General features: G+C 45.1%; 1 protein-coding gene across 3 annotated transcripts in view; it reads right to left on the reverse strand.

The window, feature by feature from the left end:
* Positions 1–24,147, reverse strand: part of Bicdl1 (BICD family like cargo adaptor 1) — an 82,992-nt gene extending 58,845 nt beyond the window's left edge. Inside the window, exons 1-2 of one of the 3 annotated variants that reach the window (XM_029477602.2) lie at positions 23,631–24,143; positions 16,763–16,978 (exon numbers count right to left, since the gene is read on the reverse strand). In XM_029477602.2, the coding sequence (XP_029333462.1) occupies positions 16,763–16,978; positions 23,631–24,068 (654 nt within the window). In that variant the 5' untranslated portion in view covers positions 24,069–24,143. Of the gene's footprint in view, positions 1–16,762; positions 16,979–23,630 lie in introns of all 3 variants that reach the window. The other 2 variants (XM_021163032.3, XM_085837067.1) reach the window with 2 other exon arrangements.
* Positions 24,148–24,872: the final 725 nt, after the last annotated feature.

Below are 24,872 nucleotides of genomic sequence, written 5' to 3' on the forward strand. Positions count from 1 at the left end.
TACCATGTGCTGACATCATCCTTTATCCACTGTAATTCCTAGGGTTCTATCTTGATACAAAAGCTCCCCCCCACACTTGTAAAAAGCATCTGGGGGTTGGAATATATGTCCCATAACAAGTGTGGAGATAGAACTCAGTTCTCTCCTTTTACCACATGGTTTCTGAGATTAGGACTTGGGCCATCAGGCTTGGAAGCATGCACCTTTACCTGCTGGGACATCTTGCCAGACCTACCATCTTCACACTTAAGTCAAATAGCAATTCTTTCAGTCTTCAGAGCAAATTGATAAGTTTTTCCCCTACATTTATGCCTACTAGGTATATGTATGGCACCGAACACCACTGGGAATGTAATGCCAGCTCTTAGATTCAGAGCTCTCCGAGTTTAAGTCCAGCCTGTCTATACAGTGAGTTTCAGGCCAGCTGGGGCTACACAACGAAAATCCTTTCTCTCACAGTGTGGGATGAAGCACTAACCACAAGCTCAAATAAAGATCCCATAATCAAGCAACGAAAAGCTTCCAGGTGCCCCAAACCTTGCTTGAAAACAAACACAGCCACATGGTTCTGAGCGGCAAATAAGATTTTGAACACAGGCTTTACTATTTCAATAATCTGATCTCGTGAAGGACCTAGATTCAGTTCCTGACACTACCAAGACAGTTCACAACTGCCTACAGCTCCAGTTCTAGGGATTCTGACATACAGTATACGGGTTATGCATATACATGGTATGCATAAACTTACACAGGCAAATATGCATACACATAACAAATTTATAAAAGTAACTTTATAGAAAGTATCCCCAATTTCCCCTACCTCTAAGGTAATGTCAAGGATAATGGTTTATTTTACGTTCAGCCTTAGCATGGAGGTGCAAAGTTGATATGTGTGGATTATGAGCTGGACACCAGACAGCAGGTCTCATTCATATTATCATGTTAGGTTTTTTTTTTTTTTTGTTTTTCGAGACAGGGTTTCTCTGTGTAGCCCCGGCTGTCCTGGAACTCACTTTGTAGACCAGGCTGGCCTCGAACTCAGAAATCCGCCTGCCTCTGCCTCCCGAGTGCTGGGATCAAAGGCGTGCGCCACCACGCCCGGCTTATCATGTTAGTTTTGTTTCTGTATCATACAATGCAATTCCTGCTTTAAGTGATGGATCATGTCAAGCATTCAGCTAATATATCATTTCTTAAACTCAGATAATATTACAATATACAGAACATGTATCTGCCAATGTTAATGTTGTAAATGAAAGAACTTACCCTACAACATCTCTGACATCACAATTACATGTTCTGCACTCTGAGCCTTATCAGAACAGTGTCATAGGAAGAGAAATCACTGGTATCCATAGCAACATCAGCAGACTGGGACAATGTAAAAAGCTGTAACCTAGCAACCGATGACTAGAGGTGTGTAGGGGAATTCTCACGACTGTGAACATGTAGCCAAGAATGCAACTGATCACATAGGGCAATGTGGGACTGACATATTTGTAGGAAGCTGGAGAATGGCAGCCTCATGCAACCCTGGTTCTTGTGCAACCTTGGTTCTAAGATGCCTAGTTTTAACTGGGAAACACACGTAAACAGCCCATTCCTGATATCACTAATGGTATGCGTGGAAAGGACCTTATGTATTTTGCTCACAATGGAAAATAAATTTTGTCGGGCTACCTACGGAAAAAGCTATCACTGTTCCAAAGGAGGAATATTTTCTATATGCAAAGAAGGTAACATTACAAGGCCCCCGGATTCACAATGTACCACATCCTGTGTGTTTCCCCCAAGAACTTTCTCTCTCATAGAGATCACACATACAGAGGTTCAGAGAGCAGGGGAGCCAGTCCTCAGCCTCCTCATTTGACTAACACAGAAACTGAGATACAGAGTCACTCAGAATCAGAACAGAGCAAACAGGCTAAAAACCCAGTTCTTCTGTTTCCCAAATCAATACTTTCCTGTATAATACAGTGTTATTTTCCCTTTAGGTTAAACAGAATACTTTATTAAAATGAGAAATAAATTTTGATTATGTGAAGCTGTTGAAATCAGTGTTTGTGAGCTGGGGAGATGGCGCAGCTGTTAAGAGCACTGGCTGTTCTACCAGAGGATCTGAGTTCAATTCCCAGCACCTGCTCGGCAGCTCGCAACAGTCTCTAATACCAGTTCCAGGAGACCCGACACCCTGACAGACATGAATGCAGGCAAAACCACGAAGTATATAAAGTCAAATAAACTGTTGGGGAAAAGGCTTGAAAGGAGGGGAAAAAGCTCCGTGTTTATCTGTTCTAACAGTCACCTTACTTAACATAACCACGAATGGATTTACCTTATCATAGAGCAAGCTGAAAAACACCCTAGGTGGGGGTGGGTAGGTTGGTGTAAGGATCAATTTCAAAACAATTTCTCTCATTACCAGAGATATTATCTGATATAAAAAAAAGTCCAAGTTTCCCTATTTGGGATAAAATGGCAGAAAAATAAAAAAGAAACAAACAAATAAACAAAATTAACCCCACCACCACCACCACAGGATTGGGCTTTAGTTCAGTGGTAGAGGACTTGCAAGGTCCTAGGTTCAGTTCTCAGCTCCAAAGGTGGCTCGGGGGACAAAATAACCATGAGGACAACAAAAACAAACCCCGTAACACCACAGCAACAAATCCTGAAATCCCGTTACAACCATTGGTGCCTTGGAATGGCACCTAACTAGACTAGAAGAATCATAGCCACTCAACTCCAGAAAAATCCAGGTCCAGGATCCTCTCCACCGACCCTGAGGACTGCCTGCCTCTCCAGCCCTTCTCCTAGGCACAGAATTGGCCTGTACATCCCAGTTCCCACAGGAACTAAATGTGCCCCTGTTCCTGAGTTCTGAATGAACATCCAAGCAATAAAAGCAAGACCCTAACTTCCATGTATGGCCCAGAGAAATCTTCCAGGTTTTCTGCTCTGCTGTATATTTGGGACCCACCCATGGAGAGCATGGTTACAGGACACAAGGAGATGTCTAGATGGGTGAATCCTTACCTGAATTGTCTGCTGTACTCCAGAGGATGCCTGACAGACCCAGGGTTTGTATGCTGCAACGATAACAGCATTAACTGACAAAGCCATAACTGAGTGACTCGTCAGCACGTACTGAACACAACCCCTGTCTTTTTTTCCTTAATCAGTATTATTTATTCCCAAAGAGGTGGCTTATTTTACCTGTATAGTCAACAGGAGTCCTACTGGGAGAGCAAAGGGCTGGGACCACAGACTCCTGCAAGTAATTTAACTTCCCCAAGGCTGCTTCCTTTACTAGCAATAGCCTAGTGACTCACAAGCCATGTTTTTCTATAGTTATCAGCTGAAAAAAAAACCTATTTCTCCCACATACACTTTTACATAGAGCCTCGGTATATAAAAGAGAAAAATGCTCAGGGTGAAATTGAACCAGGGGAGAAGATCACCCGACGCTTCAGGCATCCTCACAGTGCTTACTGAGCACTCCTGGAGCTCAGGGGCTCCTGAGAACCACTAATTTAAGCAATGGTTTTCTTAATGATATGGTGGAGAGTAGAGTAAATCTGATGAGACGGTCCAACAAACAGAACAAGTAAAGCAATCTTACACTAATGCAAAATAACTGAAAATTAAAACACATTTAAATGTATAACTGCAATAGAAACAGATCTTTTAACAGTAACTTAAAATCTAAGGATAAGCATGGTGGCAGTCTTAGTAATGATCCTTGTGAATTTAATATTGATTTTGAATACTTAATGCAATTTAAATAAGTAGTTACCGATGCAACTGGTTTGTCCACAGCCTACCGACACAATCCTCCCTAGTAACAGAGATCACGGTGAGACAGGCTGCAGGTCAGCGTCTCCACAGTGAGGTCAGCTGGCAGCCCAGCTGAGCCCTCATGGTCTCAGGGTTAAATGGATGTGTGCATGGGTCTCAGGGTTAAACGGATGTGTGCACGGGTCTCAGGGTTAAACGGATGTGTGCACGGGTCTCAGGGTTAAACGGATGTGTACACGGGTCTCAGGGTTAAACGGATGTGTGCACGGGTCTCAGGGTTAAATGGATGTGTGCATGGGTCTCAGGGTTAAATGGATGTGTGCATGGGTCTCAGGGTTAAATGGATGTGTGCATGGGTCTCAGGGTTAAATGGATGTGTGCATGGGTCTCAGGGTTAAATGGATGTGTGCATGGGTCTGATGGTTAAATGGATGTGCGCATGGGTCTCAGGGTTAAATGGATGTATGCATGGTCTCAGGGTCCATGTCTGCTTTTGTAAAGTTTTTCAAAGCATTCAAAAATTTAAAAAGTACAGGTGTGAAAAGCCACTGGTCCAGCTGTTAGATGTTCGTTCTCTTAGCACTCTAAACTGTGTGACATAGCTCTGGTACTGCCCCAGACTCTAAAGAGAAACAGCAAAGATAGGATCCCTATGTCTAAAAATCACCTGCTTTTCTTTTCTTTTTATGCATACGAACCAATTAAGTATTTTTTAATTGAATATTTTATTTGTTTACATTTCAAATGTTATCCCCTTTCCCGGTTTCCCCTCTGTAAAAACCCCCTATCCCATCTCCTCTTACCCTGCTTCTATGAGGGTGCTCCCCCACCCACCCACTCCCTCCTCACCGCCCTAGCATTCCTGTACACTAGGGCATCAAGCCTTCACAGGACCTAGAGCCTCCCCTCCCACTGATAATCACCTGCTTTCCTAATGACTGTACTTAGTCACCAAACACACAGTTTTGTTTTTCACTGGGGCAGGTTTTTTATGACTGAAGCCGATGGCCGGGTGGCACAGATGCCAAAAAACAGCACACAGTTTGCTCTCGGTGCCACTTAATTCTCCTCTGCCTGCGAACTTCTTGTCATTTAAACCCAGATGCCCAGTGCGAAAGGTCGTAGGCTCACAGTGGCCAGGCAGGCACTTAACTGGCTTCACCTTTCTGATCTACTGAATTGTTTACAAGAGACAAGGAAACCCACATCTCAATTTCAAAAAGATAAAAATGCTAGTTTCCCAGGTAAATCTAGCAACACTGTGCTTTCTATCCACACAAAATCATTTGACCCTTGAGCCAAACTCCAAATTTTAGACCTAATATGCTAGAACCTAGGCTCTCTTTTTCGTAAAAAACAAAGTTAGAGCTATATACAGCTACATTCAATAAAGCCAACTTGGAATACTCAGACCCGGCTACACTCTCCCAGTGTAAGTAGTTAAGAACAGGCTTCCACAGTGAAGACAACACTTACCAATAGAAACACCCATATGCTCAAAGAATATGCAATTACCACCTCATGTTTAACTTACTAATTAGCAACGGCAACCCTCGAGAAATGCTGGAACTGACTTCAGAGATGAATGCTGCTGTAGGCAAATCTGTTCTCGATTAGCTGTCGTGATCAACACTTTCCGATCCTTCTAGAACATCTTTGATATGATGCACAGAAATTGTTAAAATTGAACCTGAGACCTTTGACTCAGAGTCTCTGGAGCTAAGGCAATACAAAACAGCATCCACCAACCAGTATCACCTCAAATGTCCAAGAAATCAGTACAGGTAGGAATACACATGAAGAGGCGAGTTCTTTCTTCCTGACTCCCCATCCCTGAGGAGATACAAAAGCCAATTTCAAAGCAGCTGTTAACTGGTAAGCAATGTGAGGCTTCGAATAAGCATCAAAAACCAGGGCTCCTTGGATTCCTAATAGAAAACCCTGTGTAGTCCTTCCAACCCAGGTGGGGTCAGAGCAGAGGCATTCAAAAGGGATGCCCCGTGCTGTGTGTGCTGCATAAGGATGGAACCTAGGGCTCCAGGTATGCTGGGCAAACGCTTTATCTTTGCTACACCCCAAACCTAGTAAGTTTGTTCTTAATGGGAGGGTGACTGAAAACTGTCATTTTCCTACACCACAAAACAAAAACAGACAAAAACAAACAAGCAACACCTGCTAATGCAACAGGTGTCTGTTGTTGTGTCTGTTGTTTTATTGTCTTAAAACAGGGTCTCACTGTGTAGCCCAGGCTTAGCTGGAACTCCCTATCTAGACCAGGCTGGCCTTCAACAGACAGAGAACCAGCTGCCTCTGAGTGCTGGTATTAAAGGCAAGTAATACACCAGCTCAGAAAGAACTGGAGTCATTTGGGCCATGGACGACACTTCTGCGAGCAGCTGTTACTCACTGTAAAATGACCCAAGAGCAAGGCCAGCTATGCATCACCCCACACAGAATGACCCCTACAGCAGCCACTGGTTAAAGACAAAATCCTGAAAAGGGGACCTGGTAAAGAGCTGTTTCAGGGAATGTACCAGAAGCTGCTAACCTCAAATCAACTGTTCATTTTTCAGAGAAAAATAAAGTCTTTTCAGGAAAGAAAGATTTCTTTTGGCTCGTGTGCCAAGTACGTTTATTATTCCGTAGGAGTTCGACAGCAGCCAAAGCTGACCGAGGCGGCCTCTTCCAGGAGGCAGGAAACAGACAAAGCACCTGCTTGCGTCAGCTTCCTCCTAGACACCTCACATCGCACAGACAGCAACCCACAGGGGTAGCTGCTCTTTGTAGGTGTGGGGGTGGGGAGGGATTAGGGCAAGGGAGTGCTTTGTACTGCACTACCGCCAAAAGCACAGGGAAGGAAGGGTTATACAACTGGCTCACAGCTGTAGTCCAGCATGAAGGGAACTCAGGAACTGACGAGAGGACCATGGAGGAACACTATTTCCTTACTGGCTTGCTCAGCTTATTTTATACAACTCAGGAGCACCTGCCTAGGGATAGCACCGCCCACAGTGGGCTGGCCTCTCCCATGCCAATCTTGATTAATGAAGACTGCCTACAGACCAGTTTTAAATCTACCCTGGGTTTAATCACCGAAAATATATAATAATAAAAATCTGTAAAACTTGAGAAACTTGAAGCCACCCCTCCCTAGCTAGTGACAGCACAGTGCACTTAAAGAACACCCTTCAGAGGCTGGGACTTCGCACACAGAAACTTCGGCCGAGAGTGGGTCTTCGTTTCTCTCCGTGACCATCTTTAGACAATCCCTCTGCATATATGTCACCATGCCCCCTCTAGTCCCAAAGGAAGCCTTTGAACCACTCCACTGCCTCAGTGAGCCCACGATGACAGCCTCTTTTGGCTTCATGCAGCTGTTGGAACAGCCCTTTCATATACTGTCACAAATCAGCTTTGCACTTTAGATCTTTAGGCACACTTAGATCTGCTCATAGCCAAAGCAACCAGGTGCATGACGGGTCCTGGGTGTGAGAAATTGGGGAGGTGCCTGTATGGTTACAGTGAGAAGAAACAACTTACAGGGTGTGGCCCGTGAAAATGAGCAAAGAGATTACAGCCCAAATGCAGAACAAATGAGAAGGGGAAAAGTGAATTCTCAGGACTTTTACTTTAGGAAGAAGCCATCGGGGCTTCACAGGAAGGAACCACACAACCTCGATGAGGCAGCCGTCCCTAGGTCACTTCTGCTGCTGCCCCCTCCAAACCACAGACCACTGTGGTCTGTAAGAATGATGAGCACAGCATGGAGCTGGGGTGCTCTTTGGTCCATAGTACATGCTCCAGAGAGGATGGAAGACAGCAGGGATTCACCAAACCAAAGGCCAAGTCTCCCACAGGACAAGAACATTTCTGGTGAAAAGCTAGAATGTTCACTTCCCATATGAGAAGGCTACCAGCCACTCACCTAGAGAGCCACTGACCCACAGAGCAGGGAGGCACACCACTGTTCAACTGGAGACCTGGGGGCTGCAAATCCACACCACAGTTCACCACTCTTCTCAGCTCACAGCAGTTTTAGGCATTTCACAATCTCCCCAGTACCTATGAAGACCGCACTAGCTTTTTTTTTTTTTTAAAGATTTATTTATTTATTATATGTAAGTACACTGTAGCTGTCTTCAGACACTCCAGAAGAGGGCGTCAGATCTCGTTACGGATGGTTGTGAGCCAACATGTGGTTGCTGGGAGTTGAACTCTGGACCTTCGGAAGAGCAGTCGGGTGCTCTTACCCACTGAGCCATCTCACCAGCCCCGCACTAGCTTTTTAAGCAACCACATCACCACTCTCTTCTAAGGCTCACCAGCCCAAGTACTGACATCCATGGTTGCTCTGACCACCGGGTTTCAAATATATTTTGTGTGAATATGAAACGTCTCACATTATAGCATAGGGGTTAGTCTTCAAAAAAGTATAGTTCTAAACATGCTGTTTAGAACCTATTTACAATTATTTAATGACAACCAACAACCTTTTATTGACTGCCCATCCTCACGGATGCTTGTCTACACAAGAGCAGAGAGAACAGAGATGGCCCTGGCTCCCCAAGACCTCTGGCTCTTCCAGGGATGCTGCCTCTCTCCAGATGTCGTCTCAGACATAACCTCTGACTGAACTGGATTCCGAGTTAAACAAAACCCCACCACCAAAAAAGAAGCCCTTCACTCAGGAGAACAGAATGTGGGCAAGTCCTTAGAGGAGAAAAATGAGGTCGGTGGACTTAGAACTTTCCCAAGGGGTAAAGTATTCTAGGTATCTCCCCACTGGTCACTGGTTCCTTAGCTGTGTGGTGTTAGAGATTTGAGACTTTATAGTGTACAAATGTGTTAGAAAGAGAGCGGAACCCTCCAAGAAGGAGGCATTACCAAGAATATCTCCCTCAGACAGCACCAGATAGGATCCAGTATCCCAAAATGTTACCATGGGTTGGACTGTGTCCTCTTTTAAAGTCCCAATACCATTTTGTCAGAATGTTAACTTATTTGGAGAAAAGGTCTTTACAAATGTAGACAAATTAAATTTTACTTTATGTGTATGGGTATTTTTGCCTCAGTGCATGCTTGTGTACATATCTGGTACCAGTGGGGGCCATAAGAGGGTACCAGATGCCCTGGAACTGGAGTTGCCCATGGTTATGGGAAGTCAAACGGGTGCTAGGAATCAAGCCTGGGTCCTGTCGAGAGCAGCAAGCGCTCTTAACCCTGAACCATCTTTCCAGCCCTCTTTATAAACGTAAACAAACTAAAATGGGGTCCTAGGTCCAGATAACTGGTAGTCTTATATAAGGAGAGTAGATCTCAAAAGAGAGATGCCCTGGGCATAATGATGAATGCCTTTAAACCCAGCACACAAGAGGCAGAGGCAGATAAGGGATCTCTGTGAGTTTGAAGTTAGCCTGGTCCATGAGACCCTGTCTCAAAAAACAAAACACAACAACAACAACAAAAAGAAAACAGAGACAGAGGGAAAACAAATACCAAGAGGCACAAGGAGACCCCATCTATCAGCCGAAAAGACAGGCCTGAAGGAGATCCTCTTGTCAGAAGGAACTGACCCTGGCCGTACTCTGACTGCACTTCCAGCCCTCAGAACGGGGAGGCAGTGAGTCTGTGGCATGCCTTAGCAAACAAGGTTATGTCAGCCTTAGCAAACAAGTCAGATTTCTACAAACTTCTAAAGATTTTCATTAAAAAAGTTGGGTGTGGCAGCATACATCTTTAACATCAACATTCCTTTGGAGGCAAATGCAGGTGGATCTGTGTGATTTCAAGACAAGCCTGGTCTACAGAGGAGGGACCCTGTCTTAAAAACAAAACAAAACAGAAAACCCTCCCCCATTTTGTTTTCAACTTTTAGTTGGCAAGAAGGAAAAAAAAATATTTCCTATCTCATATTATACAATTTATTCCAGGAAGATTAAGTTCAAATATTAAAATGCTTTTATGTTTTTATTAGAATATGAAGGGAGCAGCTTTATAATCTAGAAGATAGAATTAATCAAAACGCAAAAGAAAAACCATTTAGGACATGATACTCCTATTTGACTTTACCTGGTACTGGCTGGCTGGCTCAGCAGAGTTAAAGGCATATTCTGTTATCCAGAGGACACAAGTTCAATTCCTACCTTCCACACTGAGCAGCTGACACCCAGCCGCAGCTCCAGAGGGATTCGTACCCCTCCCTCCACAGGCACTGAACTCCCAGCACATGCCCACACACACACAGGTGACTAAAATAAAATCTGTTTTTAAAAGCCTACCTACTTGTTTTTTACAAAAACAAACAAAACCCCCTCTTATTTGCCATTCAATAGAGTATGTAAGTAAAGTAAACAAGTAATGGACAGGAAAGACACAGTAAAAGATGCTCAGCCTCACAAGTCATTCATGAAATGGGATGAAAACAAGGACATCTTCATTCCTTACACAAGGGATCAGTAGAAATGTTTAGAATCTGATGACGATGAAGAGTCAGGTGTAGAAGGAACCACATACATTGGCTCGCACACACTGCTCGTCTGTAAGAAGGCAAATCTGTACCAAGGCTTTCAAGAATTTGGCAATATTGAATAAAGCCGAGATGTGTCTACACTCAGATGTAGTCATTCCTGTTAGTAGACTTATCTGCAGCAAAATTAAAATATGTGTGCATATGAAAAGATGCAGAAATATTCACCACAGAAAAGTTGTAATGGTGGGAAAACTAGAAGTTAAATCTCACCAATAAAATACATATACTTTACTGTATCTGCACCATGAAATACTACATAACAGTTAATATAAATGAAGCTATATTATCAACCTGTATAAAATTCAAGAACACAGTACTGAATCCGGATGAGGATTGCATGTAAATGTAAATCACTTTACATTATGCTTCCATTTATCAAATGTCTAAAATATGGAAAGTGATGCACTCCTAATAGATGTTAATGTAAACATATAACAATGTGTTTACCCCCAGCATATGAAGAAGCATCCATGCATGTGTGTACAAATACAGATTAGAAAGCTGATACTGAAAAAGCAGGTAGCACTGAGAGATTCAGATGTAAAAATAATATTTTAACCTTCTAAGAAACCTTTGACACACAAATAAAAATGTTTTCTTTGTATTTTAAACAGGCACAGATGTGAGGGGTCCTGGGTTCTAACCTCAGTACAGCAAAAGAAACATATACACACCCCCGTAAGTAAATCTCAACTAAATAAAGCAAAGTGCTAAGATGGGGTGGGGGGAGTGGAGGGTGAGAGGGAAAGGACTGCTGCACAGTCCAAGGCTGGCCTCAGCCTGCAAGCCCTGGTACTAGAGGTATGTGCCACCACGGCTGGCTTCAAAATGTTAGAACATTTTAAGTGCGGGAGTTGTACTTTTCTCTAGTTTTCTGTATCACCGTAATATTTTGTTAAGTTTTTAAGTAGACAAAGCAAACGTCTATCCGATAATTCCATCCTAAGCGTCACTATCACCACCTAATTCGGTCCTGTAGAGAACTGAAATCCTGGGTGGGCCTTAGTAAGTAAAGTGGGTCTAGACCCAGCCTGTGGTTCTAATGCTGGCGGTAGGCTGGCGGTACACAGGAGGGAGGAGAGGGACTGATGTAACTGATACATCATCATAAAACCCAGGCAAATGTTTAAAGTGATGACCTAACCAATTTCTTCCAACTCTAGAGCTGTACATTTGAGGAGGGAAAAGCTCGGAATTCCCTAAGCAATTTTAAATCGTGTTCTCTGGAAGAGATCAATTGGGTTTTCCAGTCTTTGGTCAACAGGTGCTCAAGCCTGGTGCTCATGCTTCAGATCGCGTGTGAGCAGTGTTTAATATAAATGTGGAAATGCCTTATTTTACCTCTGACGAAAGTTCCCAACACCACTGAGATTCATTTTGAAAATAATATCTTACTGCAAGTGCCTCTGAAGATGGAGAAGACTAAACAGCAGCCTGCTATTACTGCTGTGGCTGTTATTAGAAACCAGGCTCTTTCCACATCCTTCAGATCACTGCTCTGGCTTTCCGCTGGCAAGTGAGCTTTAGGGACATTCCAGGGTGCCCCAACAGCGTCTTGATGCAGACTCCTCCAAAGAGCAGAAATCACATCTTTACTGTTGCTATCTGGGAAAGAAGCTCTAGCACCAGACACTATGTAGTAGGATTTCCAACAACCCTCCAATTTAACCTCAGACAATATTAACCCAGGCAAAGAGCACTGCCGTGCCTCTCCTCTCCGGCAAGCCTCACTGTACTCTTTCTGCTGTGGCTATGTAGTTATGAGAGGACCTACCAGGTCCTATTAAACCAGGGGTCCTCAGCCTTCCTAACGCTGTGACCCTTTGACACAGCTCCTCATGTTGTGGTGCCCCCAACCATAAAAGTATGTTCTTGCTACTCCATCCTTGTAATTTTGCTACTGTTATGAGTTGTAATATAAATTATCTGTGTTTTCTGACAGTCGTGGACAACTCCTGTGAAAGGGTCAGTCAACTCCTAAAGGGGTTATGACCCATAGGTTGAGAGCCACTGTATTAAACTTACTGACAACTGCTACTGTGGTGTCACTTTCTAATTTAGAAAGTGAATTTACACTTTGCTCAGATATCTCAGCCTGAGTTAAAAAAAAAAAAAAGGATAGACTTCAGCGAGAACTCAGGAATATTTTGTCCAAATGACCAAATAAATTGGAGAAGATAACCCAGCATATGGAACAATGCCCAGAAGATATAGGATATCACAGAATAAATTACAATCAGGTCCTACCTCACTTTTAATTCTGATTATCAATCTAACCACTAAATATTGTAGGCAATGGTAAAATTAAAACTAAAATAAAACAAACAAGAAAAACCAAAACCCATCATGATGGAGCATGCTTAGAACCCCAGTTGAGAGGCTGAGATGGGAAGATCCCAAGTTCAAAACTCACCTTAGTTACCTAGGGAGACCTTAGCATTTCAAGAACACAGTCCCTACCAGTTACGGAGTAAAATGAAAAACTCTCATGAACTTATAGTATATATTTAATACCTTTTTAACGTTTTGTTTGTTTGGTTTTGTTGTTGTTGTTTTTGAGACAGGGTTTCTCTGCGTACTCCTGGTTATCCTGGAACTCTCTCTGTAGACAAGGCTGGTCTCAAACTCACAGAGATCCATTGCCTCTCTGTCTCCAAGTGCTGAGATTAGGGGTTACATCACCACACCTGGGGTGGTTTTTACTTTTCTACTTCATATTCTTCCATGACTAAGACATCTAAGTCTCAGCAGATGCAGGAAGCCCGTCCACACGAGCGATGACAATTAGGATGGCCGCCATTTCTCAAGCACTCACCACACACTAGACACTGTGGTGTGAACCTTGCACACACTTATTACTTACTCATCACAACATGACCTGGTTAATAATAACATAGCTGTTTCCACTCTATAAAGGAGGGCACTGACGGTAAAATAACTTTCCTGCATTCAGCCACCTAGTAAATGCCAGAACTGGTGTTTGGCCCCAGGGCTGTCTGGCTTCAAAGCCTGTGGTCTTAATTGCCGCCTTAGAAGTCTGGAATGGAGGGTACAGAAAATCTAATCAGTCCTGAATTGAAAGAAGCTTAATCAAGTCATGTATCTGTCTTCCCTGAAGTTTTCCCAGATGTAAAATGAGAGCGCTATCAATTCCTTTCTTCATAATAATGAGGCGCTAGAAGCTCATGGGGTATATACTGGCAACAATCCATTTAGGCTAAAAAAGATCTGTGTACACACAAAATAGGTCCATGAACACTCATGGCAGCTTTCTTCATACTAACCAAGAATAGACAGGCAAACGTGGGTCAGCTTGTGAATGGATAAACCAACGGCGACATGTAACAATGCGCTATTTCTCCGTCATAACACGGGATGAAGTATTGATACATGCTTCAACATGGATGAATTTGGTAAATCCAACACTAAGTAAAAGAAGTCACACACAAATTGCCACTGAATTAAAAAGTCGAAAGCAAGGGAAAACACAGTCCTGCTATATGGGTAGAGACATGGAGCTTTTGAATTGTAACAAAAGTGGCTGCTAATGGCTACAGCATTTCTTTTGGAAAGGTGAAACATTCTCTAAATAGCCAGTAGTGATGGCTGCATAACTCAGTAAAGGTAAGCACCACCCTCGACTGCACACTTTTAAAGGGTAACATATATGTGTATGGATTACATCTCAATACAGCTGCTGCTCTGTTTACTGTTAAGCACTGGAGAGTATGGCAGTCAAAGCAAATACACTGAAGTATGCTGAAGAAATATATTTTTGACACTATGTACTTATTACATGGTTATAAAAAGACATGATGGCACATGCCTTTAGTGCCAGCACTGGGGGTGGGGGTGGGGCACAGAGGCAAGCAGATCTCTGACTTCAAGGTGGGCCTGGTCTGCAGAGAGAATCCCAGGACATCTAGGGCTACACAGAAAAGCCTTGCCTTGAGGGGAAAAAAAGCAATCACGCCAGCTTCATTACACACATTCATTCCAACCCCCCAAAAAACACAACACAACAAAACAACACAACAACCAACCCATGGCCTTCTACCACTTCTGGTGGCTGCTATCTTGTCCTGTGAGAATTTAATTCCCTTCAAAGTACTTAGCTCCTCTGGCTCCTGAACACCCAGTTAATAAAGCAATAATAAAATGCAATCTAAACTTGCTGCTGCTGGGAACCTCAGGGACTTGTCCTGCTTCCAAGCAGCAGAGAGAGGAAGCCACAAAACCACCAGGGCCTCCACTCAAGGCCATGAGAGGATAACAAGAATCTAGATCTAGGGAAACATCTGGAAGCGCATCATCAGGCCTCTACAGTGAAATCGAGCAACAGGACAACCCTAAGACACCGCTTTGGTAAACAATCCGCACCGGCGCGTGCAGATCAACACAGACACATCGCATTTCTCCTCTGCCCCCTCTTCTAGAGCACTGGTTCTTAACCTTCCTAACGCCGCGGCCCTTTAATACAGTTCCTCATGCTGTGCTGAACCCAACCATTAAATGAATTTCCTCCATACTTCATGATGTGAATACCGGTGTTCTCTGATGGTCTCAGGCGATCCCTCTGTGAAAGGGCGTTGGACTCCAGAGCAGTCATTACCCACAGAGTTGAGAACCAGGGTAGTAGAAGGTAAACACAGGGCCTCGCTGGGGAGCTGGGCAAGCATTCTGGCATCGAGCCATACCCACAGCACACATTTCAACAGTGCTCGTCTGAAGCACAAAGTTTAACTTCACTTTACAGTTAAGGAAACTGAGGCATGAACAATGAGCAGAGTTAATTCTAAGTTGTGTGCTGCAGCACGTTAGTGTCCATGTTCTGAATTCTTCCACTCTGTTCATCTGTCTCTCACCAGATCACAGAACCAGCAGAATTGAATCCGCATTTGTCGTATGAACTTGGCCCAAGAAAATTTAATTTCCCTTTAGTTGCTCTGTGGTGTTTGTTTGTTTGTTTGTTTGTTTGAAAAATTGGAATTCCATTACATAAATTTCACTCGAAAAACTTGCTCAGGATTCTATTAGATGTTTTTAAACAAATAAAGCAATCCGGCCAGACTTCTCTGGTTAATCTTTCATGAATAATGAATGAAAGACTCAAAAACCTATAAAATTTTTACAAGGATAGAGATTCCCTTCCCAGTACTAAAAAGGGTTTCAGAGCGGATCCAGAAATGCTGCTATGAAGCTGGCCCAAGAAATGTCTTCTGGATACGCAGATCCAGTGGTGACAGAAAGAGAAAGACATCAGGGAAGCTCTTGGCCCTCCCACCCGTGCTCTCACCTTTCTCAGATTTGCTGGAATTTCTGCAAGCTGCTGTTTCTCAAGTTACCAGGCATCCTCTCTTCCTCTCCTTCCTCTCCCCACTAACAGTGTTTAGCTCACTCTTCAGAAGTCAGGAAGGGACTCAAATTTGCCTCACAATCCCAAAGAAAAGCAATCAACTGGGACAGACTCAGTAAATACTGTCCGAGCAGCCAACTATCACCTCAGTGCCAGAGCTGGGGACTTACCACAGCTGCCGCTAGCCTGTCTCCAAGACCACAGAGGGCACAGGATTAGACTGGGACAAGTGGCCACAGCTTTCCTAGTAACTAAAGAACAGCTAGTTTTGTTTTTAACCTACAAGAAGGATTGAGATGCAATAGTAAACCCAGGTCTGTTTTTGTTTTTGTTTGTTTGAGATACAGTTTCTCTGTGTAGCCCTATCTATCCTAGAACATGCTCTGTAGACCAGGCTGGCCTCCAACTCAGAGATCTGCCTGCCTTTGCCTCCCAAATGCTGGGATTAAAGATGTGTGCCAGCACCACCTAGATTTACCAGGTCCTATTTGATTTTTTTTTAATGAGAATTTATAGACCACTCCCATATTTAAAAGAAATGTACTTTATTTAAATTAGATTTCTGCTCATTCAATTGTCAACCACATTCTTCACAATGATTAATCTTGACCTTAATTATCTGACACTATCTTACATGTTTATCTAAACGTGTAAGGATTATTATTTACTTGATGTGGTGATAAAACGTATTTATGGACCCTCTTTTCATAATGTACACTCATTTTCCCAAGCTGTTCAGCTAAAGACAGCACCTCTAAGTATTGCATTAATGATTAACCATTCTACAAGTGACGACGGACTTGCCCTGGCACAGATCTTTAAGGCTCTAACGGATACAGACATCATCCATTGCAGATGAGAGGAGGCCCAGGTGGAGAGACCACGGCTTACAGACAGCCTAGTCATGGCCTGGCTCCAGACTCCTTTACTGTGCTTGTTATCACCTGGGCTCCGTATGTAGTTCAACTCCGTAATCACTGGGAGGAAGGAGATCAGAATGGCTCCAAGCACACACATCCTACCAGCCCAGAGAAGCAGTTTCCCCTTTACTCTTTTATAGTTAAACCCCTGTGACTCACCCTGCTGAGTTGGTCCAGCAGCCTCTGGTTCTGGTCTGACAGTTCCTGGACAGCTCGTGTTTTTTCTCGGTCTGCTTCCCGAAGGTGGAGCTGCTGCCTCTCCAGCTCATCCTGTAGCTGCTTCACGTCCGTCTCCAGCTCAGACACCCGTCCTTCCCACTCCCCTTCTCGATTCTCGAATCGCCTTCTCAGTTCATGTTTCTCTTGTTCTAGGTGCTGGGCCAAAAAAAAAAAAAAGAGGATTAAAAACATGAAAATTTCTAGCCTTTTTTTCTTTTCCGTTTTCACCATTTTTTTTTTTCCCCAGACAGGGAACACAACAAAACACCCTGCCACACAGGGCATGTTGCCCAATTCACAGTTACAAAAATATTCTCTTCTTCTAGAACACAGGACTTGTCTCACAAAGAAAACAGCATTCCTACTGGAAACACTTAATGTTTTGTTCTCCCTGGGCAAGACCTGGTTCTGGACTTGGGAATTCACTTGCAATTTAACAAGTCATCGTTTGATTAAACTACAAATTTAAACAACTAAAAATGAGCACGACAACCAAAATGTTCGATACCTTTTAAAAAGAGGCCTCTCCTGGAGCCATCTTTTATGCTTGACGGTTACAAGCCAAGAAGCGACTAGTTCAGGATCAGGCCGAGAAAATGGGGGGAGCTGATTTGTGTTTAAGTTACCTGATATATTCAGTACTCCAAATCACAGCTTATATATATGATACTACTACAGTTCAAAAGCTTCAAGGCAAGTTCAGTTTCAGGCCTGATTTTATGTGTGTGTTGCCTGGGTTGTGTCTTTGACTTCATGGGCTTCCATGCTAATGGAGGGCAATAATAAAATGCTGTGACAAAGATGTTCTGAAGTAACAACTCAATCAAAAAGGAGTCCCTTGGCGTGACGGAAACAAGCACACCTTTCCAGTTGTGTGAGGGAAGCATCGATGTCCAATACCAAGCAGTGTGTCTAATACCAAACCGACACTTGAGTCTGACTAGAGTAACAATTCCCAACCCTCGGTGAGCTTAGCAAAGTTCTCGTGTAACTCTTCAAAATACACTGACTTAAGCTGGGCATGGTGGTTCACGCAGTAATCCAGCCACGGGAAAGCTCAGGCAAGAGTGCCACGAGGGAGAGGCCTCCTCAGGCTACAGTGAGAGATCCAGTCTCAAAAACAAAATGGTACTGATGTGGATCTCACTTCCTAGGGCTAAGGTTCAGTCAGGACTGGAGTACAGTTATTATGACACCCCAAAATAAACTATTTCGACACCCTAAAATAAACTTATCTTTCTCTCTATATATAATATATATATATATTTTTAGTGTTTCTTTTGGAAACCTCAGGTGTCAGCTTACGGTCCGTAAGAGAGCCAGTCCCACTCTGTCAAACCTGAGGTGAGCCTAAATGACAAGATTCCCCCATCCCATCCTGTCATCTTATTCCTCTTAACTCTGTTGAAAGGCCTGCTAATATCTCTCAAAGCCAATTTACTCCTCCAAGATGAAAGCGTATCATGCTTGAGGGGACTTGTGGAAGACTAAAAACAACAACCCAACATGTCAAATTCTAAGCACATCAGTGAAGACAGTGCTCACGAAAACGTCCGAACTGACCACACTGAGGGGCCATTCATTTGGTTACGGTCACTCTAGTCCACAGGCGGAAGTCGCACAGCTTTATAACTTAAACCCTTTCAGTCTGTTTGTTTTGTTTTTTTTCGAGACAGGGTTTCTCTGTGTAACCCTGGCTGTCCTGGAACTCACTCTGCAGACCAGGCTGGCCTAAAACTCAGAAATCCACCTGCCTCTACCTCCCAAGTGTTAGGATTAAAGGCGTGCGCCACCATGCCCAGCGAACCCTTTCAGTCTGGAGCATGTGGGAGTCGGAATACCAAGGGAGAAACTTCCATTGACCAGCACGGGAACAGTTTGTCTTATGCTATCAAGATGCCATACAACTTTCCAAATGATGTTTTAGTCACTCTAGAATTTTCACAAAGATAGAAGGTAGAAATAAGAGCTGATTGCAACCAGGCAGTGGTGGCGCATGCCTTTAATCCCAGGACTTGGGAGGCAGAGGCAGGTGGATTTCTGAGTTCGAGGCCAGCCTGGTCTACAGAGTGAGTTCTAGGACAGCCAGGGCTACACAGAGAAACCCTGTCTCGAAAAACAAAAGAACAAACAAAAAAAGAAATGAAAAAGAGCTGATTGCGATACTAAAAGTGTGAAACTTGGTTTTACCCAGCATGAACACAACTGAACAGAAGGCAGAAAGAAGCAAGCACGCAGTCACCACAGTGTCACCGAGAGGCCAGATGAATTAGGCTTGTGCTCCACAAGAACAGAGAGACTTAAAAATATTCTGCAGACAGCTGCTAGTGAACAGCCCATCTAAGCAACTCAAACAGCCCAATCCACTCGGAGGGCGGGGCTGAGACAGGTGGTGCTGATTGCTCTAATCTGTCCTTCTATTTAACAAGAGATACGCTCTGCATTTCAGGTGTCCCAAGCCTTTGATGAAGGGCAGGCAGAATCTGACCTTTTGGACAGAATTCAACTGATGGTCTACTCTAAGACATTTCTCCTAGACTTATATTTTCATGTAAGCTTTAAATTAATCAATGAAGTCTAGGGAGAATTTCCACACATATAGGTCTCTATCTACCTGTGCTTTCATATTTTCCAGGGTTATATGGTACTTTGAAAATTAACACCAAACTTATCAAGAAAACTCTAAGAGGAGCCTAAGAAGGCATAAAGACGAGATGTAACACGGGATTCTGGGACAGAAGAGAAGACATTTGGTATAGACTTAGGAAGTATAATGATTTTATTAATTATGACACATGTTAATGTAAAATGTTGGCAGAAATATGAGCCTGGATGTCTTAGAAAACATGCATAATCTATTATGATTCCAATTTTTCTCTAAAAATAAAATCAACCATTAAAGAAAAAAAAAAAAAAGAACAAATCAACCAATCTTTAAAACAAAGAAGTTACTAGGCTAAGTAAAACAGATACTTGTTGAAATGGATTTTTGTGCAAAACTAAATAGTAACAGCATCCTCCTCAGGCCATGGCTCATGAAAAATACCAGAGGGGAAACTCTGTTCTCTAGAGTAGCGAGCACTGAATGTACAGCAGGGTCCTGGGCCTGTCTCCAAGTCTAGTAGTGACTCCCAGAGACTCATTTCCATCTCCCTCCATCCCTTACTGGGGGGAAATCTGTACAGTAATCCCCAGAGAACGGGAGCACGTAAGTGTAAGTCAGTGAGGACTGGGTAGATACACGGTTTCACATCCTGAGAGCTAATTCTAGATACAGCAGAGACAACCAAAAACGCCTCTCCACTAGACTTTGAAGCATAGGAACAATATATCCTAGCCAAGCCACAGAACTCCTACATATGCTAACCTTTAAACAATTAAAGGCCAGTAATATGCCTCTAATGAATCAAATGTTTTTATATTTAAAAAAACTAATAAAATCCTAGGTATGGCACATAGAACTAGAAAGATACTACGCAGAAAAGATCTTGAAGATGGATTGTTTGTTGTAAAATTAGAGAAGTAACAATTTGATGACACCAATATAAAAATCAGTCTCTGAGACCACCACCACCATTACTAATCTTTTTAAATTTTTGGGTACGGGATCCCACCATGTTGCCCACAGTGCCTGGAATTAGAACACATACTACATGGGTTTTTTTTTCTTTTTTTTTTTAATTTATTTATTTATTATATGTAAGTACACTGTAGCTGTCTTCAGATACACCAGGAAGAGGGAGTCAGATCTCGTTACAGATGGTTGTGAGCCACCATGTGGTTGCTGGGATTTGAACTCTGGACCTTCGGAAGAGCAGTCGGGTGCTCTTACCCACTGAGCCATCTCACCAGCCCCCACATACTACATGTTTAACCTCCAAACCACTTTGTCAGAAAATGCGTTTGATGTCAATGTCTGACGACAGTAAATCCTTCTTATTAAAGTACACTAGTTTTCTACTTCCAAGTACTTAATTAAAAATACAGCTGTTTGGGAGGCAGAGGCAGGCGGATTTCTGAGTTCAAGGCCAGCCTGGTCTACAAAGTGAGTTCCAGGACAGCCAGGGATACACAGAGAAACCCTGTCTTAACCCCTCCCCCCCAAAAAAATACAGCTGCTACATTAAACTCTAGAAAATATTTTGTCTAAACAGGCATTACAATATCTAATTTGTTAAAAAAAAAATACAGTGGTAACAGGTGGCTGGAGAGGAGGCTCTGAGCTTAAAATCACTTATTGCTCTTTAAGAGACTTGGGTTTGGTTCCCAGCTTCCATATGGTGGCCCACAACCATCTGTAACTCCTGTTCCCGATTTGACCTTTGTGGGCACCAGGCATGCATCTGGCACACATACATACATGCAGGCCAACACTCATACAAGTAAAATAAATAAATCTAAAAAGAATAAACTATGGGGAAAAATCACTTGTAGGTATCAAATGAAACAGACTGGAATAAATTAGTCACTCTCAATTGTAGCACTAGAAGAATTAACATGGGCAGACAGGATATGCTTAGTGATGGTGCGACCCTCAACATCATCAAATAAGTACATTCATTTGCTAACAAGCAACTAGTGAATATATTTTCAAGTGTACACAAAAGAAATTTTAGAGTCAGGTACACTGCACACCTATAGTCTGGCTGGTTGGGGACTGAGGCAGGAGAATCTCTTAAGTACCGGAGTTCAAGGCCAACATGGGCAACACAGTGACATGTTGAGACCCTATCTCAAAAATAAATCATGCTTTTCAAACATACATGCATACATATACACACACACACATATATACATACATATGTATATATATGAAGCAGGGTAAATATATGTAAGCTTTTGTTTTTAAGTTTTGATAGAGTACACATGACATATAATCTACGACCTTGACCACTTTTGCCATGTCCAGATCAGCAGTGTTAGGTATGACACTGGGCAACAGCGCCCCCCTCGCAGCCCCCCACCCCGGAGTTTTAAAAGTTTAACACTGGCATTTAACACAAGCAGACCGGCACAAGAGTGAAGATCTTAGATGATAGTATCTTCAATGATAGTTAAGCAGGGTAAGCTATTTTAGGCTTACCCATGGAGTCAATTACAAAGTGTCAGAGGTCGTTTATTTATCCCTTTACAGGAGAACCTTTTTGTTGCTGTGGAATTTTGAAATCCTGCCCTTACTGAGAACGCCACATGGAAACCAGGATCTGTGTAACTGTACACCATGAAATCTGTCACTCATCAGACTGATAGGATGCTCTTTTCAAGCTCACAGTTTCTTCACTCAAGTCCCTCTCTGAAGGAATTTCCAATCTCCAGTGCAGATCTCCGGGGTAGTCACTCCTTTTCAGTGTCATGTAACCGAATTGATTTGGAAAGAAAGGGACACCCTTGTATTTCTAGACCTCTACTTCAAGTGGAGACTAAACAAGTCAATTCATTAAGGTAGCAGTGCTCTGTTGTACTCTGGCTGTCCGGGCCCAGGTTTCACAGACAACTTTTCAAGCCGTGTATCAGGAGTCCATCGCCCGGCAGGCCTCGATAACGGGCCTGGCTGGAACACAGGCCGCTCACTGGTTTCCTTTCTTCTGATTTAACTTTCGATAGGTGACTAGACTCTAGACACACATCAATCCCACAGCAGAGGTGTTTCACCACTCACATTCTGACCAAACAGAAGCAGTGGAGGAGAACCTGACAGAGGGCTAGTTTCGGGCCTGGTCACATCTGTACTATGATGTTCTCGTAATGAGAACGAGGAGAACTAGTCCAAGAAAAATGGGTAACAGTGCTGAACGCAGAGGGCCAGAAAAGCCTGGCTGTTTCCACTGCTAAACTGCCTGCTCTTTCTATTTTGAAAATCTACCACTTTGGAATGGCTATCTTTTTCTAGGTACCCTCAGCTACCATTCAAGATTCTTTCTGCTTAAGAGCAAAAACCCAACAAACACAGTTGTAGACGATGTTGTTGCATGGAATTAACAGAAATATTACTCATTTGAAAACGTACTTAGGATTATTTATTAACTGGGGTGTGTGTGTAGGTCAGAGGACACGTTGCTAGTGACATCCCACATGGGTTCTGGGGAACCAATTGGGGCAAGTGACCTTACCCACTGAACCATTTTGCCAGGAAACGACCCCTCCCACAGGGGTGGGTGGGGGGAAATGTTTTTAATAGTGGTTAAAAGTAACATACATGCTAAGACCCAGGACACAGGAAAGTACTACTGAGACACACATAGCTACTGAAGCCCAAACTAATCACATGTTGAGCCCTGCCTTCTCTGATTTCTGCAATGGAACCACATTCCCTAATCCCTAAGCATTTGAAAGCTATATAAAGCTCCTTTCGAGGCACTTGTTCCCCACAACTCTCTGCCAGAAAGTTAAGACAAGGGCATCCAGAGGCCTTAATGCCCGGACTGGAAAGCTCTGGGCTAACACCCTGATTAGAGATTAACTGTTTCTCCGAACACCTGAAGCATAGTTTAAATGCTTCTCGATGTTCTCATTTCTGTGTGCAGATATCGCCTTGGTGCTGTATAAATTAGTCATACTGTAAGCTCTATTTTAGACTCTGTGTACAATACATATATAGAACGGCCCACAACGGTGAGAGACGTGCACGGACTCACATCCGAGCTGGGTGGGAAAGACAGGTGGGCTCAACGAACGCGCTGATGCTGGTGAAAACTATCCCTCCTGCCTCCCCGTTCTCGATGATCTTCTTCGAGGTAGAATAGGCACGGAAACGGGGAGGACAGGCAGGCACCCCAGCTCCCCACCCATGCCGCCGGAAGGTCCTCACCTCCAGCTTGTCCGTCAGCTCCTTGTGCATCTGCTCGTACTGCCGGCTCATGTCCTGGTTCCTCTCGAGCAGCGCCTTGCCTAGCCGGGCCGCCAACACCAGATCCTTCTCCTTCTGGCGGATCACCGACAGCAGCTCGGGATCCTGGGTAGGCGGCGGCGGCAGCGGCGGCCCGTGCCCCTCAACCGGAGACTCCGGCTCCGCCTGAGGATGCTCGCCGGGCTCGGACGGCCGCTCCCCGGCCGCCAGCAACGCCAGCTCCTCCTCTAAGGCCAGTTCCAGTTCCCCGGGACCTCCGGGGAAGGAGACGAGGGCGGCAGCGGCGGCGGGACTCCGGACTGCGTCCCCGGCCCCAGCGGGCAGCTCCATGCAGCAGGCGCTGTCCGGCTCGGCGGGTGCTGAAGCTCGGCCGGCCAAGCCCAGGCAGAAGGCGGACATGGCCCGCGCGCGCCGAGCCCGCAGCGGTGCGGCCCGGCCGGCGCGCGCCAGGCTGCAAGGCGGGGGGTGGGGATGGGGATGGCGGGGGAGGGGCCCCGCCGCGCCGCCCCGCGCTTCGCCTCGCCTCGCCTCGCGCCGCGGCACGCGCCCCCCGGGTCCCCGCGAGCCCTGGGCGCGGTGCGCGCGGGCGGGCGGCCCCTCCCCCGCGCCGGCGACACGCGCCCCCGCCCCCGGGGGGCTCAGCTGCCGGCGCGCGCCCGGGACGCGGACGACGGGGGGTGGGCAAGAGCGGCAGAGGAAGGGGAGATCGATGAGGGGTGGCGGGGTGCGGAGCGGGAGGGGAAGCCGCGCTAAGGATGGCCGCCGCGGCCGGGATTCAGCCGCCCTGTTGCTGCCGCTGCTGCTTCTGCTGCTGCCGCCGCCGCCGCCGCCGTCGGCCGGCCGGCGCCTCACGGGGAGGGCTGCGCTCCGCTGTCGCTGCGACGCTCGTTGCTGCTGCTGCCGTCGGCCGCTCCTTGCAGCCGCGCTCCATGTCCCCCGGCTCGGCGGCAGCAGCGGCGGCGGCGGCGGCTGCTGCTGCTGCAGGGGCCGAGGCGGCGGCTCGACATCGTTGGCCGCGCAACCCCGGAGCACTCCTTCCTTCTTGCCTGCCGGGCCCTGCAGCTCACCCGGCCGAGGAACCCGCCCGGCTCGCCCGCCGGGCTCGCTCCTCCGCCCGCCCGCCCCGCGCTTCCGGCCGCGCCCCTCTTCCCCGCCCCGTGGCCGGCGCCTGACGCGCGCGGGCACCTGTTCGCCGCCGCGCCC

The sequence above is a fragment of the Mus caroli genome, unplaced genomic scaffold, assembly GCF_978045245.1.
Source record: "Mus caroli unplaced genomic scaffold, Mus_caroli_1 scaffold_4, whole genome shotgun sequence".
NCBI lineage: Eukaryota > Metazoa > Chordata > Mammalia > Rodentia > Muridae > Mus > Mus caroli.